This window comes from Eucalyptus grandis, chromosome 2 (assembly GCF_016545825.1).
Source record: "Eucalyptus grandis isolate ANBG69807.140 chromosome 2, ASM1654582v1, whole genome shotgun sequence".
NCBI lineage: Eukaryota > Viridiplantae > Streptophyta > Magnoliopsida > Myrtales > Myrtaceae > Eucalyptus > Eucalyptus grandis.
In genome coordinates, this window is record NC_052613.1 from 8,760,937 (window position 1) to 8,778,491 (window position 17,555).

Sequence of the window (17,555 nt, forward strand, 5' to 3'; positions counted from 1 at the left end):
GTAGAGTAAATAAAGAAAAAGATAAGAGTGCAGAGCATGAGCTTGAGATCGATGAGCTCGAGATTCGTTTTTGGCAACGGCTAACGACTAGCCAAGAAAGAAGAAGATGGGAAACAAAGTAAAAAAAAAGAAAAAAAAAAAAATAAAATAAAAAGAAAAGAAAAAGGAAATTAAAAATAATTCGAATTAAAAAGTTAAAGAAAATTAAAAAATAATTCAAAAAAAAAAAGGGATGAGAAAGTAAGGATTTGTAGAAATGTGAGATAAAAGAGATAAAATGAGGAAGATGTTTTCCAAAAGCTTAATCTAGAAGACTTTTTTTCCTTTCATAAAAAAATATTTTCCTCAAATAATTTATTTTCCGTGAAGCGAATCTTTGAAAAATCCTGAAAACGTTTTCCGGAAATTATTTTTTAAACGAACGGAGCCTAAATTTGCCTTTGGAATATATGCCCCTCCCCGGAATTAGGGCCTTTGGGGTTGACCCAAAACTGCAAAAGCCTATAAGAACCTATAAGAACTCTTTCCATCTCAGTTCTGATTTTAAAAGAAGAAGAATCAAAGTACGTTTTGATTTAATTATGAACCAAGACCCAAATAATCAATAAAGCAACTAAAAAAATGAAGATGTTCTTTGTTGCATCGAATCATCTGAACCAGCTTTTGCCTGAGAAAACCTCTTCTGGCTGCCCAAGTAAATCGCGTTACAGAGCGAAGTCTCTCTGATGGTGGCTACAGCAGTCTCTTCTGTCTGGAAAAAGAATTCAATGTCTTTTTTCAACTGAGTTGTTCCATTGATTTGTTGCTGTTGACAAATGTTGCACTCTTATTAAATCCTTCCAGCAGAAGGATCCGTATAGCCGTTAGACCTTGTTGCAATGTAAAATCCAACTGCGAAGATTTGGAAGCGAACAATCAGAACACATATCACAGTGACCTCCACCGTAGCTTCACAAATAAGTATTTCTACATACCTCCTCACGCTCCTGTTTATTGAATGGTCGCATAACAAAGCTTGCCGGGTCCATTTTACCAGGGGGCCGCCCAATGCCTATTGACATGTGGTCGTTAAAAGACAAAACAGGCATGTACTTGTCTTATGGTGCTGTGGAAACTCACCTATTCTTAATCGAGGAAAATCACGACTCCCTTTTAGATGATTAATCACACTTTTCATCCTATAAAACCAAATTGAAAATCAGCAATACATACGAAAGGTAATAATAAAATTATTTAGTTGTCTGCTTTCTACAGAAGAACCCAACAACTTAATGTAAACCTCTGTGAGAAAAATTCTTGGCACAAAAAGTTCTATCAAAGATCAGGTCTGCCAGATATAGCATATGAAGTGGTACGGTGCTGGTGGATATTCCTGAAATCTACAATGGCAGGGGTGCCTTAAATGTCAATGATGCCTTCCTCGAAGTATTGACAATATGTTTGTCGAATGAATTATAGGAGAAGTGAAAGCAAAAAAGGATTGCAGAACTAGGTTTAGGTACCCGTTATGTCCACCATGTCCACCCTTTGGCAACAAGCGCAGCTTTGCAAAGGGCAAGTCTAAGTCATCAAAAACCTGCAGAAGTAAACAATGAAGATAAACATTGCAGCATCAGAAATTTCAAGTACTGCAAAGTTCGATTCAGTGACAAGATTTTACCACCAGTACTTGCTTCAATGGGATCTTATAATATGAAACGATAGGCCCTACCTACAAAATGTGGTCCACCTATCAGCCAAAATTATACAGATAAACAAAGATATTGCCACTATCAGCAAGATACAAATCCTTAAGGGATAGCTTACAGACTCGCCACTGGCATTCATGAAAGTTTGTGGCTTGGCCAGCATGACTGGGACATTTCCTATGAAACCTACAAAACCAAATCAGAAACCAAATCGATCCCATAAGGATTATGATTGATGAAACAAATCTACGAGGAAAGACGCTTTCTCTTTTCCATGTATGCACCGAAACTACACAATTACAAATTATCCTGTCATTTAACCGAGACAAGAACAGAGACCCACAACTAGAGGCAGCCTTACACAATGCTCGCACCACTAGAGCTCCAGGATTAGAATCCAGCCAACCTTAAATCCCTTTCAGCTATCTAACTAGACAAATCCAATCTCCATTTATTCAACTCAGGTTTTCACTATTGCGATGTTGAATCCTACATGCGAAGATAAAATTGCGCCTCTTTATGGCAGCAAGACTCTTTTATTTTCACTGCTCTCAATCGAAGGGAGTGCATTAACGCACTGAATTATGAACCCCAACCTAAGTCGGGTTCATCCGCAACAGGTCTAAACCTACCATCGCTTAAACAAATATAAACAGTCATCTACATAGATTGGCAAAACTACAACTTGGTCCTGCATCGCCTCATTTCCATGACAACGCTCAAGACTCGGAAAATGTTGTCGCAAGCTCTCAAATGGGCGTGAGAAAGCACAATCTTTCAAGTCGTGCTCGTGGACCGGGACGATCCCCAAAAAGGAAGAGAGTATGGCAAGCAAAGCGAGACCTTTTCCGAAGAGGGCCTTGAAAGAAACGCTGCTCATGGATATCCCTTCGGCTTCGGCTATCGCCTCTACAAACTCAAAACCCACCTGAAACGAAGCTCGTTTTTCACACATCACGTCGATTACATCGGCAGAAATTTCCTCTCGCATACGCACACGAGAGAGAGAGAGAGAGAGAGAGAGAGAGAGGACGCACGTTGTGGCGAGTCCCGCTGTAATTCTTGCCGGGGTTCCCGAGCCCGACGATGAGCCACGGGCGCTGCTTTTGCGGCGGCTTCTCCGCTTCGGCATCGCCGTCGACGGGCCTGGCCAACGAAGCAAACGGCGCTGAAGAAGAAGAAGGTGACGGCGGCGGCGGCGACGACGAGGAGAAGAACTGCTCGGACATCGTCGTCCTCCGACCGGTTCGGCAACGCGCGCGGGGGAGGTGCAGCGAGCCGGCGAGGTGAGAGTGGTCGGAGGAGGGGAGGAGGAAGGGGCGGCGGCTAATCGGGGAACGGAGGGCGGCGACGGAGGAAGCGATGGCTCCGACTCTCATAGTCGCGACCGCGAATCGGGAGCTTCCAAAGGTTGTTGCAGGCGGAGGATTTGCAGGGTGGAAAAACCCTAACGCGGCGGCGGTGAACGAAGATGAAGAGAGGGAAGATCCGTCGGAGCAAACGCTCCGTCCGTTTAGTGAAAATATAATTTCTGAAAAAACGTTTTTCAGATTTTTCGAGCTTGTTTTAACGAAAAATAAATTAGTCCAGTAAAATATTTTCTGCCAATAGATAAATTATTCACTGATAAAGAATCGTTGTGGTGTCGGTGAGTATACTCTAATTTATTAAAAAAAAAAAAACTTTTGGATTTCTTCCCAACTTGGCCAATGTTTTTGGGCATGGAAAAAAATCATTCAACTGAGGAATTACTTTCGATTATTCTTTGTGCGGAAGATTGGAAATGACTTATCAATGTCTCTTTGGCATGATCACTGGCTTTCTTGTGGCCTGCTTGATGCCTTTTATCCCTTGCTTATTCTGTGAAGGTTTATGTCTTCCTGACTATTCTATTGTTGCGGATCTATTTACCTCGGTGGGTTGTTTATTTAAATTATTTTTAGAAAGATGGGGGATCTCTCTTCCAATCCTCTCTTCGGCTCGTGACAAGTTTACCTAGTATTGTGATGCTTTTGGATCCTTTTCTGTAGCTTCAGCATGGAATTCCATTAGAGTTAACAAGGATCGTGTTGATTGGGCGTCTTTTGTATGGGACAATGCTATAGCCCCGCGGTTCCAGTTTAATTTATGGCTTATAAACAAAAATTGCCTGCCGACTCGAATCTTTGCTTCTTTCTTATGAAAGGATCGACTATAATGTTTGTGTCTTCTGCAATGATGTTCAGTTACGTCGAATATTTATTCTTCGTGTGTCGCACCTCGGCTTCTCTAGCCTGCTTTTGGGCCGCTAGTGTAACCTCCCGTGGCGGAATAGATGTTGGAAAGATATTTTCAGTTGAGCCTTAAAGTTCTTATCCAGTAAGGACTTCTTCTATTGTATTGCACGGTTTTCTTTTAGAGCTATGTGTCATCTTATTTGGAAAAAGAGGAATGCGATTATATTTCCAGGCGAATCCTTAGCGGTCTCGGCTCTAAAAAATCACTTTATTAAAGTTGTGAGGGATAAAGCTATAACATTCAAAGATGTTTCTCCTATCTCGAGGAATAAGAGGCTTCAACGTGGTTGGGGTTTTGACCCTATGGTGTTCTCTCGTCCGCCCAGTGCTCCTTAGTTGCTGTTTTGCACGAGTTGCTCCTAGCTTTTCTTGGCTATCCGTTCTTAGCCCGCTTCCTATGGTAGGCTGAGGATTGGTCAACCTTGTTATTATTTCTTTCCCACTTGTTTTTTTGTTGCTGTTACCCTTGTGGCTTTTCTTGCTTGTCTCTGTGGCTTTTTACATTGGCTCTCCTACACTCTGTCTCGTTTTGAGGTTTGAGTGTAGGTTTTTGGTGCCGGTCTTTTGTAAATTGCCTTAGCTATATATATTTATTACCTTTTACCAAAAAAAAAAAAGTATTACCAAAAGTGGGAAAATGTTATCTGCTAATTAGCACTGACACACAACAAGCGACGCGATACGACACGATACGTTGATACGTCATTTATCAAAAAACAAAGAATTCTGACACATTGTAACACGTTATATATTATATATATATATATATATATATATATATAAAATAAATTATCATTTTTATGATTATTTCAATCAAATTAATTTGAATCAAATTCATAAGTAAATAAATAATTAAAAAAAGCCTAGAATGAATACACATTAAAAGCATCAATTCATCATTTATGAATACCATTCATTGTTTCAATTTGACAAATTCAACTCTATTTCAATAATTCATAAAACTTGAAGAAAAAACAAGCAATCCATATTCTTGACTTGCATATTAGATATGTTGGAAGATGAGAAAAAAAAAACTTAAGGGGTGAATTGTATATCACAAAAAGTGGAGTTAGAAAAGAAGAGAAGATTATATATATATATATATATATATATATATATATATATATATCCATTTATTATTTTTATTATTATGTTTTATTTTTTCATATATATATTTTTTGATCTCTCATTTATTGAATTTTTAAAATTGACATTAATATCGGAATTACATGTCGAAAACTCGTATGTCAGAATTTCGACTCGAGTGTCGAAAAGTGTCGAGAAAATTGACTAGGTGTCGGATTTTCCAACACGTGTTGACCGAGTGTCGGAGAGTGTCGGACACATATCGAAATGTTCGACACGACATGAAAGCTTTTGAAGAGTGTCGGTGCTTCATAGGTTATCTGCATCATCTTTCTCTCACCATTCATTTTAATTATTGTAATTTTTATTTGGAATATTTAATTTTTCTCTTTTCTTCTTTTTCGGCCAATCGACAACCATGGAGCCACAAGCGAGCTCAAGGTCGTCATATCAGTGAAGCTTGGGCATCTCGCTAGATTGACAACGCTCGAGCTTTGCCAAAAGTCAACGAGCTCATTCCTTAGCTTGCCGGCCATTGCTGTAACCAGAGGACAAAAAAAGAAAAAGAAACAACATGAAAAAGAAAAGGAAAATTAAAAATAATTAAAAATTCGAATGTTTTAATAAAGAAAAATAAAAAAATAGAAAAAGGAAGAAAAGGAATGCAATGAACAAAAATAAATCATTAATTGAATATCGAAAAATATTGTTATTTTCATATAAAATGATTTCCTGAAAAATACTTTTCAAAAGTGCCATATATTTTTGTGAAACGAATGGATATAAAATGTTTTGTGTTTTGAGCAATGTTTGCTTTCTTTTATTTTTGTTTGAATTTTGGCGATGTTTTGCTACGTTAATAAAAAAGAGCATGATCTACAAGGTCATTACAAATGAAATGCCTTGGTTTTTGCTTAGGGCTTTTTTGTTTCAATCTAACTAAAAACAAATAGATCTTTTCTTTTGTTTTCTTGCCCAGATTTCTAGTACTAGTTACGTTTCTAATATTATTAAAGAAATTATATAGAAATTTGAATTTGGAGAAATGTTTTAGTGTTTCCAATTAAAAAATAGTTCGATTTATGAGTTGTTTTATAATAGGATTAATATCCTGAAAATCCCAAACTGATACACCTATGACAAATTTACCAAAAACTATTTTTTCGACCATGAAAAACTCTAAACCGGTACACTTGTGACAAATTTACTTTGACCGACCATAAAAAAAATCATAAACTGATACATTTATGATAAATTCATCTCAAACTAATTTATTCGACCGTAAAAAACCCAAAACTAGTAAATTTGTGATAAATATACCCCGCTAAATTGGATTAATAAAAAAATTACAAAAATTATAAACTGTAACAAACATAGCATAAAATCTCAAATTGGTATATCAGTGAACTGTCACGTGTAATTTAATTTAATAATTTGATAGTAAAATTTAATGAAAACTAACATAAGGTAAATTTGTCACAAATGTACCGGTTTTTGGTAAATTTGTCAAATGTATATTAGTTTGGGATTTTTTTGTGATAAAAAAATAATTTGTGGTAAATTTATCATAGATATATCAATTTTGAGTTTTTCAAGATATTAACCCTTTAAAATATCAATTTTCGCACTTTTATGCTAATTGAAAAGAAATCAAGACAGCCAATTTGCGTCCTACAAAGTCTTAGCCTTCCTGAATTTATTAAAGTTTCTTGGGAGAATTACCAAAAAAGTCCTAAACCTATTGCAATTGTGCCAATTCAGTCCTAAACTTTTTTTTTGTCCAATTTAGTCCTAAACATTTTATAACTATGCCAATTCAGTCCATCCGGCCAAAATTGGTTGGCCGGCGATGTGGACGTCGGCGGGGGACAACCGGCCGGCGAGGTAATTTTTTAATATTTTTAAATATTTTTTAATTCTTTTATTTTTGGCTTCTTCTCCTTCCTCGGCCGACGCCGGCTAGAGGTGAGGGCCGCGAGGTCGGCCTCGCCGGCCACCGGCGAGGCTCGCCCCGCCGACCATTGGCGGAGGCGAGCCTCGCCAGATCCGGCGACGGCCGCCTCGTCGGCCACTTTGGTGAGGGCGAGGTTGACCTCGCCCGGTGGTGGCGAGGGTCGTCGCCATCGCCGCCTCCCCCGTCCCCCGGATCGTCGGCACGATCTCCCCTCCGAGCTCAAGCGGCCCTCCCCGGCCGTGACCGTCGCCAAAACCCTGTTCCAGCGCCTCTGGACCGACGAGGACGAGATCGAGCTCCTCCGCGGGTTCCTCGACTACACCACGCAGCGCGGCAGGGCCTCGCCCTCGCCAGTGGCCGGCGAGGGCCGAGCTCGCCGGATCTGGCGAGGCTCGGCCTCGCCCAGCGACGGCGAGGCCGCCGTCGCCAGATCTGGTGAGGCTCGGTCTCGCCCAGCCATGGCGAGGTCGAGCCTCGCCGTTGCCGGGCGAGGCTCGCCTCCGCCGGTGGCCGGCGGGCGAGCCTCGCCGGTGGCCGGCGACCTCGGCCGGAACGGCCGGAGGAAGGAGAAGATTCAAGAAGGCCAAAAAAAAAAAAAAAATTAAAATATTTAAAAATTCGAAAAAAATAAAAAAAATAAAAAAAATTAAAAAATTACCTCGCCGGCCGGGTGTCCCCCGCCGGCGTCCACATCGGCACTTGGCCGGCCAATTTTGGCCGGATGGACTGAATTGGCACAATTATAAAAGGTTTAGGACTAAATTGGACAAAAAAAAGTTTAGGACCGAATTGGTATAATTACAATAGGTTTAAGACTTTTTGGTAATTCTCCCAAAGTTTCTTTCTCATTGGCTTTTTTGACTTTTACTTCACTCTTTAGACAGGGAAGGTACACGATATCTAGTAAAGTCACCAGAGATACTCTCTATGTACAACCAAAAAAGCACTTGTGGACAAAAAATATTTTACTTTGATTTGTCTATCCTCCCGTATGCACCCTTGAAAGTCTTGGTTTTCTTGGATTTCATAGTTTTCTCTCTCCATTAGCTCATCATCACTTTGCTTCCCCATAGTCGAGATAAGAATATTAGGAGTGCCAAAACTTTTGTACAGTATTTACTTAAGTACCAAATATTTTTTTTTTCTGCTTATTTGAGTGTCAAATCACAATAAAATCGATTAATTGAGTGTTAATTTCCACGAATCATCCTACGTGGAATTTTGATTTTTTTTTTTTTGATTTTTTTTGATTTTTTTCACTTTTTTCTTTAAGGTTGATGAGGGTGACTAGTGACCCTTGCCCTTGGCTGCGAAGGCCTTGCATGAGGACTGCCCTTATGGTCTTGCTAGCTTTGGACGGTGTCGGCCATGGCCAGTGAGGTCGTGACGCCCTGGTGTAGTGCCTTTGCAACGAGGGTGAGGCAGCCCTTGCCCAAGCTACCTAGATCTAGCTACGAAGGCCCTAGGCAAAGGTGTTGAGGCCTTGTCAGCCTTGGGTGAGGCGATGTCACCCACGGCCACCCAAAGTTGGTGAGGCCTCAATGGCCCCACCCAATTTGGGCGAGGTTGCCGGTGACCCTCGTCAGCCCTAAAGAAAAATTCTAAAAAATAAAAATTTTAAAAATAAAAAAATAAAAGATATTAAAGATATTTAAAAATTGTCCACATCACGCCGGTGAAGCCGTCGGATAATTGGTGTCGCCTAGTTAGATGATCAACGTCCACATCGGATTTTCCAGAGAGCAAAATCGAAATTGGATTGATTTTTCAAATTTGTGACATTCAAGTGAGTGAAAAAAAAATTGGCATTTAAGTGAGCGCCACACGAAAGTTTTGGCACTTTTAGTGTTTTTTCCTCCCATAACCTTTGTTGTTCTCTACGGACTATAGTGTCTGATTCACCCATGGCCATTGAAGAGATCTTTTTGGGTTCCTTCTTTTTGGTCCTAATCAACAAGTCAACTTCTTTGGCATTGGGCTATGCACAAGGAGAAGGAATCAACACCATCCTGCTGATGAGTGGAAGGGGATGCTAGAAACAATTAATGATGATGCAGAGGACAAGCAATTGAGTGTTGACTATCAAATGAAACTGTAGTTGGACGATGTTAGGGACTTGGCCTATAACATGGAAGACTTGCTCGATGAGTTCGAGAAGCCACTCAGGCCAAGTCGGAGGCAGAATCCAGCACAAGCAGAGAAGTTTTCTTTCTTTAGCCGACCGTGCTTGCTGGTGTCTCAAAACCAAGGTAGAAAAGATTAATGGCAGGTGGGAAAAGATTCTTTCCAGGAAGGCTCACCTGAGCTAGAGAGAGAATGCTGCGGATAGAGATGACAACACCAACAAAAGCCTCCGCAGCACTGCTCTGCGGACAGATCCATCGACTTGTCCCATGTGGATGGTCTTTTGTCTGCGGTTATTCAGTCGCCCGAGTTTTTTCTTACAGGTTTTAGCCATGAACTTATGAAGCTTGATACCAGCGGCCTTGAGTCCACCATGCCGTTTTTCGGGGTGAACAAAGAGATGTTTGAGGGGGTTTTCGGTTGCCTAGTCTTTTGAAATTCCTGCGTGCTTGTGATGTGAGTTTCAAAAAGCCATTTTTTTTTTCTTTTTTCTGCTTGGCTATGTGCGCTGAGTTGCTCGGTCAGATAATGGGTATTTACATTCGTGTTCGTAATTGTAGTTCGATGGCTTTCAAAAGCTATAATGATACAAACAACCCCTTAACTTTGTTTTAACATGTAATTTGATTCTTGAACTTTTAAACTATTCAATATGATTTTTAAACTTTAGCACAATATGCAATGTGACCCTTAAATTTTTAATTTGTTCAATGCAGTCTTTGAATTTTTGGTAAATAGTTAATATAGTCCTTGAATTGTATAGAAATGTTCAATGTAGTCCCTAGTCTTGAATTAATGGAAGGACTACACAAATACAAATTGTCCTCTCGTTTAATAGAGACAAGAACATAGACCCATAACTAGAAGCAGCCTCACACAATGCTTGAACCACTGGAGCTCCAGGATTAGAACCCAGCCAACCTTAATTCCCTTTCCGCGATCCAACTAAGTGATCGCAATCTCCATTTATTTGACTCAGGGTTCCCTATTGTGATGCTGAATCCTATATGCAAAGGGAAATCGCGCCTCTTTATAGCAGCAAGACTATTTTGATTTCACCACTCTCTATCGACAGAGTGCATTAACGTGCTGAATTATAAGCCCCGAGCTAAGTCGAGCTTATCCGCAAGTGGGTTTAAACCTACCATTGCTTAAACTAACATAAACAGTCATCTGCATTGATGGGTAAAAACCGTCACTTGGTCTTGCATCCCTCATTTCCATTAAGACCCCAAAACTTCGAAAATGGTGTGAGAAAGCAGAACCTTTCATTGTTTATCCTAGTAGAATTTCGAGGGCGGGTCCCAAACAGGGAGAGAGTATGGCAAGCAAGCAAGCAAGACCTTTTCCAAGGAGGGCTTTGAAAGAAACGCTGCTCATGGACATCCCTTCGGCTTCGGCTATCGCCTCTACAAACTCAAAAACCCGCCTGAAACGAAGCTCGTTTTTCACACATCACGTGGATTACATCGCCAGAGATTTCCTCTCGCATACGCACACGAGAGAGAGAAAGAGAGAGAGAGAGCGGACGCAAGTTGTGGCGAGTCCCGCTGTAATCCTTGCCGGGGTTCCCGCGCCAGACGATGAGCCACGGGTGCTGCTTCTGCGGTGGCTTCTCTGCTTCAACATTGCCGTCGACGGGCCTGGCCAATGAAGCAACCGGCGCTGAAGAAGAAGAAGAAGACGATGACAAAGACGAGGAGGAGGAGAACTGCTCGGACATCATCGTTCTCCGAATGGTTTGGCAATGTGCGCGGCGGAGGGACAGCAAACTGGCGAGGTGATGGTGGTCCAAGGGGAGGAAGAATAGGTGGTGGCGAATCGGGGAACGGAGGAAGGCGATGGAGAAAGTGATGGCTCCAACTCATAGTTGCGATCGCCAATCAGGAGGTTCCAAGAGAGGGAAAATTCGTTCGAACAAAGCTTCGGTTCGTTTCATGAAAAATAATTTTTAGGAAAACGCCTTTTAGATATTTTGTATTTGTTTAACGAAAAATAAACTGATCATGTTAAATATTTTTCGTTAGTGGATAAAACACCATCAAAAGTGGAAAGGATGTTATTTGCTTCGTCTTTCTTTCACTATTCATTTTAATTAATTTAATTTTTTAATTCGAATTTTTAATTTTTCTTCTTCTTTGACCGATTACCTACCACAATGAAAGCTAGCGACTGGCCACAAGTGAGCTCAAGTTGCAATTCTCGAGCGTCACTAGAGGTCAGCAAACTCTCCCTTAGCTTGTCAACCATTGTTGTAGGCGGCGACCGTTAAGGAAAAAGAAAAAGAAACAAAAGGAGGGAAAAAAAGAAAAAAATTAAAAAAAATAAAAAATAGAATGTTTTAAAAAAGAAAAAAAAAAGGATCAAAAGGAGTGCATTGAAGAAAATCAAATCAGATACCAAATGACGAAAAATATTTTCCACTTCAATTTCAAATTTTAACAAAACATAAAAAAATATTGTTATTTTTATATAAAATGACTTCCAGATTTTTTTTTCAGAAACAACGCATTTTTCTGAAACGAATGGATAGAAAATGTTTTGTGCTTTGGGTAATGTTTTGCTTTTTTATTTTTGGTCTGAATTTTGGCGATGTTTTGTTACGTTAATAAAAAAGAGCATGATCTATATGGTCATTACAAATTAAATGTGTTGGCTTTTGCTCAGGGCTTCTTTGTTTCAATCTAACGAAAGACAAATAGTTCTTTTCTTTTGTTATTTTCCCAGATTTCTAGTACTGCTGACGTTTCTAATATTATTAAAGAAAATATATACAAATTCAAATTTTGTGAAATATTTAAGTGTTTCGAATTAAAAAAACAGTCTGAATTTATGAGTCGTTTTAAGATTTCAATTTTGGCACTTCAATGCTGATTGAAAAGTGAATCAAAATAGTCAATTTGTCCTGCCAAGTCTTGGACTTCGTGGAACCTATTAAACTTTCTTTCCCGTTAGCTTTTTTGACCGTTGCTTCACTCTTTAGACAAAAGGTACACGATATCTAATAAAGTTAGGGGGATATTCTTTAAATATTATGAAACAAACACTTGTGGACAAAAGGAATTTTACTTGGATTCGTCTATCTTCTGATGTGCATCCTTGAAAGTCTCGATTTTTGTTGCCCTAATAGGTGAAACTCTTGGTCTTCCTAGACTTCATAGTTTTCTCTCTTCAGTAGCTCACTATCACTTTGCTTCCCGATAACCCTTGTTGTTCTCTTCAAACTATAGTGATTGATTCACCATTGGAGAGATCTTTTTGGGTTCCTTCTTTCAGGTCTTGCTCGATAAGTTGACTTCTTTGGCATTGGACTATGCACAACGAGAAGGAATCGACACCGTCTTGCTTGATGAGTGGAAGGGGATGCTAGAAACAATCAATGCAATGCTCGATGGTGCAGAGGACAAGCAAATGAGTGGTGATTGTCGAGTGAAGCCATGGCTGGAGGATGTTAGGGACTTGGCTTATGACATGGACGACTTGCTCGATGAGTTCGAGATCGAAGCCACTCAGGCCAAGTCGGAGGTAGAATCCAGCACAAGCAAAGGTAAGTGGAAAAGGAAGTTCTCTTTCTTCAGCCAACCATACTCATCCGTGTTTAAAAACAAGGTACAAGAGATTAATGATAGGTTGGAAAGGATTCTCACTAGGAAGGCTCACTTGAGCTTGGGAGAGAATACTACAAATAGATCCAACAACAACAAAAGGCTCCCTAGCACTTCTCTGCCAGAGCTTTGGTTTTTTGGCAGGGAGGAGGAAGAAGCACAGTTACTTAAACTGTTGATTAGTGATGTCCAAAATTCCGATGATACTTTGAGCATAGTCCTTATAGTTGGGATGGGTGGCGTTGGAAAGACAGCCTTGGCTCAAAAGTTGTATAATCACCCCATAGTGAGTAGCTATTTCGAGAGAAGAGCTTGGGTCTGTGTTTCGGATGTTTTTGATGTTCTTGACATAACGAAAACTATTTTGCAGTTGATTAGTGAATTGCCATGCGAGGGCAAATATCTTAACTGGCTTCAAGTTAAGTTAAAAGATGATCTGTCCGGAAAGAAGTTTCTTGTGGTTTTAGATGATGTCTGGAATGACAAGTACACAGAATGGACTTCCCTCTTAAAGCCATTTGAAGTGGGGGCTAAGGGAAGCAAGATCATCATCACGACGCGTAATAATTCTGTTGTTTCCATAATAGGAGCTTGCCATATCCTTTGAAGGAGCTGTCCATTGATAATTGTACTAGCTTATTAGCCTATCATGCTTTGGGAGCAAAAAATTTCGAGAGGCACTTAGATCTTGAAACAATAGGCAAGAAAATAGCTGGAAAATGTAGAGGATTACCTTTGGCAGCAAAGATATTGGGTGGTCTCCTACATAATAAAGAGAATCCCAACGAATGGGAAGCTATCTTTAATAACAGAATATGGGATGTAGTGACGGGAGAAAATGATGAGGTTCTTCCTGCTTTAAAATTGAGCTATGTGCATCTTCCTTCTTATTTGAAGAGATGTTTTGCCTAATGTGCAGTATTTCCAAAGGACTACGGAATTGAGAGGGACGAGTTGACACTCTTATGGATAGCAGAGGGCTTTTTAGATGGACGAAAAGCAAAAGAGAATAATAGCTTGACATTAGGACGGAATTACTTCGATGAGTTAGTATCTAGATCATTTTTCAACAATCCAATATTGACACATCGAAGTTTTTGATGCACAATCTTTTGAATGACCTAGCAAAGTCAATTGTGGGTGTGACGTGCTATACCTCCTTGGAGTTTCAAGTAGTGGGTGATGAAGTTGATGCCTCTTTTGAAGAGAAAGCTCATTATGCATCATTTGTCTCACCACGTTATGTTACATCAAAAAGCTTAAGAGCATATGCTAGAATGAAGGTACTAAGAAGTTTAATGCTGCTGACTAATCGAGTCAAAATATTTGTCACTATTTCCCAAAAGGTGCTGCATGACTTGCTAACTAACTTGAAGTACTTGCGGGTATTTTCATTATGCCATTGTAACATCATTGAGCTACCGAATTGTGTTGGTGATTTAAAACATCTTCGATATCTTAATCTCTCGTATTCTATGATCAAAAGGCTACCCGAGTCAATTGGTGCATTGTGCAAATTACAAGCTTTGATCTTAAGAGGTTGTTTGTGCCTTTCTATATTGCCTCAAGATATCACTAAATTGGTCAGCTTAAAGTTTCTTGATATTAGAGGCACAAGTCTGAAAGAGATGCCAATGAGTATTGGTAATTTGAAGAATCTTGTTATCTTGTCCAAGTTTGTGGTAGGACAAGAGAAAGGGTCATGCTTAAAAGAGTTAAAGAACTTACCACATCTTCAAGGAGAGTTATTCGTATCAGAATTGCACAAGGTGGAAGAAGTTAGAGATGCACTTGATGCAAATTTATTCGAAAAGTGAGGCCTTAGCAACTAATCTTGCTTTGGGATATAGATTTTCAAAATCTCCGAAATGATGACCGTGAAGCGCAAGTGCTTTACTCTCTGCAACCTCACTCTAATCTTGAAATATTTTGTGCTATGGTGGTGGAATATTCCCATCATGGTTAGGTGGTCCATCCTATTCTATGATAGTGTCTTTGGCCTTGCATTGTTGTCCTAACGTTAGATCGCTACCATCACTTGGACAACTACCTTCACTCAAGGAGTTATCTCTTGAAGGTTTAAATGCAATAAGCATTATAGGCTCTGAATTTTATGGAACTAAAATGCCTTTTCCATTCTTGACAACTTTGAAGTTTGGATGGATGTCGCTATGGAAAGATTGGGCTCTTTATGATGAAGGCCAAGAAGAAGAAGTATCATTCTCTTGTCTTCAGCATCTTGTTGTTCGAAATTGTCCTAAGTTGACAGGGACATTGCCGTGCCAACTTGATCATCTCATAAAGCTGGAAATTTATTCATGCTCGCATTTGAATAACTCAACCAGTGAGGTTTGTCTTCCGTCTCTCTATGAGTTACACCTTGAGGATTGTAGCAAGGAGATCTTAACAAGCTTTGTCAACCTAACTTCTTTAACCATACTCAAAATTGAGAATCCTGCGGAGCTCATTTGCTTTGGTCATGGGTTTATGAGTTGCTTAGTCAAGCTGAAGGAGCTTCATATAAGACAGTGTGACAAGCTAACGTACTTGTGGCAAGATGGAGATGAAACACGAAATCTTACTTGCCTCCAGGAATTAGTCATCAGTTTATGTCCTCGGTTCACATCTTTTGTGGCGAGAGGAGGAGAGATATTAAAGAGCGTGGTCAACCTAACTTCTTTAACCAATCTCAAAATTGAACATCTAAATGACTTTGTTTGCTTTGACCATGCATTTATGAGCCACTTGGTCAAGCTAAAGGAGCTTAAAATATTAGGTTGTAACAAGCTAACATACTTATGGCAAGATGGCAATGAAACGCATAATCTTACTTGCCTCCAAAGACTAGACATCGGAATGTGTCCTAAATTCACATCTTTTGTGGCGGGAGAAGGAGAGATTGAACTACCATACAACCTTGAATGGATGAATTTAAGCTACTGCACGAGTTTAGAAAAGCTTCCAAGCAAGATACATACCCTCCGACATTTGAACATTGAGAATTGCCAAAAAATCATGGGCCTAATCATTCCTCCTAGATGACCCCAATGGCAATAATCCAATGTCTCAACTTGAATCTCTTGAGATAAGATGTTTTGATTCTTTGACATCCTTTCCATTGGTCAAGGGTGGACATCCTAGTTTGAAGACACTTTGTATTTTTAGTTGCAAGGGAATAGAGTCGTTGGAAGATATAAGTTGTAAGATTTTGGGAAGCATACCACAGCGCCTTCACACACTCTCCCATCTCACTCGTTTAAATATACTTCATTGTCCGGCATTGGACATAGAGGACTTCTGATGTGAATCGTTGCGGAAGGATCGTTCTACGAAGGCCCAGATGGTGCGAATTGCAAACCTCGACCTCCAATCAAACCTGTGATTGGCAACCTCGGTATGAACGTGACCTGTTGACGAACACGTGTCAACCAACCAACGTTATAGACGCCACGAGCGAAAGAATTCGCTATCTCGCTCGATAAGTCGAAGAGAATCTTGATTAGGTCAAGTCCTCAAAAGAACAAGAAAAAGAGAACCTCTCAATTCTTTTCCTCCAAAAAAAATAAAAATATCTCTGTCCTCAAAGAAATTTGGCAAATCCTTTATATAGGCTGCCACACAAACCCTAAAAATCTAATGCGTTATATTCTAAAATATTCCTATTTTAGAATATTCTTAAACAAGAATATATATATAAATTGACTTGGTCAATTATTTGGTGACAAGATAATTAAATTGCACCACGATTTCCAAGATTCTTCAAGATTTGATCCAAGGTCATCTTCACGCCAAAGATCACGAACCATGACGCCAACAGCTTGCTTGAATTGTTTGGCCCGCGCTCGAGTAATCGAACCAGTAGGAATAGACAATGGGTCCCTAGCACCTCCTCCTCGATATGACTCGATGTCCACATCATTCCCTCCCCGTGCAAAGGATTTGTCCTCAAATCATCACTAGCATCAAAAAGAGTCAAGTCGAAACATTAAATGTGGCACTAACGTCATACTTACCTGGAAGATCAAGCTTGTAAGCATTATTGTTAACTCTTTCCAAAACCATGAATGGTCCATCCCCTCGCGGTAATAACTTAGAATGTCGCTGCTCAAGAAATCTCTCTTTGCGCATATGAACCCAAACCCAATCGCCAGGTTCAAACACCACTTCCTTGCGCCCTTTGTTAGCTTGCCTTGCATATTGCTCAGTCTTGCGCTCAATATTTGTGCGCGTCTTCTCATGCAACGACTTGACAAATTCAGCTTTCTTTGCTCCATCTAAATCCACACGCTTATCAACAGGTAAAGGGTTAAATCTAACGGAGTTAATGGATTAAAACCATAGACAACCTCAAATGGTGTAAATTTAGTAGCAGAATGCATGCTCTATTATAGGCAAATTCAACATGTGGCAGACAATCTTCCCAAGATTTTATGTTCTTTTTAATAATAGCACGCAACAATACCCCTAAAGTTCTATTAACTACCTCGGTTTGACCATCGGTCTGTGGATGACAAGTAGTAGAAAATAACAATCGTGTTCCTAGTTTTTTTCCACAATGTTTTCCAAAAGTAGCTAAGAAATTTAGAATCTCGATCTGAAACAATCGATCTAGGCATGCCATGCAAACGTACAACCTCCTTAAAGAACAAATTAGCAATATGAGATGCATCATCAGTTTTTTGACAAGGTATAAAATGAGCCATCTTTGAAAACCGATCAACAACCACATAAATAGAATCTCTACCATACTTAGACCTAGGCAATCCTAACACAAAATCCATAGAAATATCAATCCAAGGATGCGTTGGAATAGGTAATGGTG

At 39.8% G+C, this 17,555-nt stretch overlaps 2 protein-coding genes across 2 annotated transcripts; one reads left to right on the forward strand and one right to left on the reverse strand.

The window, feature by feature from the left end:
* Positions 1–541: 541 nt before the first annotated feature.
* Positions 542–3,217, reverse strand: LOC104421530 (peptidyl-tRNA hydrolase, mitochondrial). Its single transcript, XM_010033512.3, has 8 exons — positions 2,726–3,217; positions 2,532–2,616; positions 1,807–1,874; positions 1,661–1,711; positions 1,503–1,576; positions 1,120–1,178; positions 975–1,051; positions 542–891 (listed from the first exon to the last, which is right to left on the reverse strand). Exons 1-8 carry the CDS (start codon positions 3,065–3,067, stop codon positions 778–780), a joined length of 870 nt encoding a protein of 289 aa, XP_010031814.2. The 5' UTR covers positions 3,068–3,217; the 3' UTR covers positions 542–777.
* A 5,915-nt stretch (positions 3,218–9,132) lies between these two features.
* On the forward strand, positions 9,133–13,340 carry LOC104434399 (putative disease resistance RPP13-like protein 1). Its single transcript, XM_039306741.1, has 3 exons — positions 9,133–9,253; positions 9,452–9,540; positions 12,405–13,340. Exons 1-3 carry the CDS (start codon positions 9,133–9,135, stop codon positions 13,338–13,340), a joined length of 1,146 nt encoding a protein of 381 aa, XP_039162675.1.
* The last annotated feature ends 4,215 nt before the right edge of the window (positions 13,341–17,555 follow it).

Coding starts and splice junctions, on each gene's coding strand:
- LOC104434399 (XM_039306741.1), top strand. CDS start 9,133: ATGGAAGACTTGCTCGATGAGTTCGAGAAGCCACTCAGGCCAAGTCGG. Junction 9,254..9,451: donor GCTGGTGTCTCAAAACCAAG/GTAGAAAAGATT, acceptor TTTTTCTTACAG/GTTTTAGCCATGAACTTATG. Junction 9,541..12,404: donor ACAAAGAGATGTTTGAGGGG/GTTTTCGGTTGC, acceptor TCCTTCTTTCAG/GTCTTGCTCGATAAGTTGAC.
- LOC104421530 (XM_010033512.3), bottom strand. CDS start 3,067: ATGAGAGTCGGAGCCATCGCTTCCTCCGTCGCCGCCCTCCGTTCCCCG. Junction 1,577..1,660: donor CATTGAAGCAAGTACTGGTG/GTAAAATCTTGT, acceptor TTACTTCTGCAG/GTTTTTGATGACTTAGACTT. Junction 1,052..1,119: donor TTTTCCTCGATTAAGAATAG/GTGAGTTTCCAC, acceptor ACATGTCAATAG/GCATTGGGCGGCCCCCTGGT.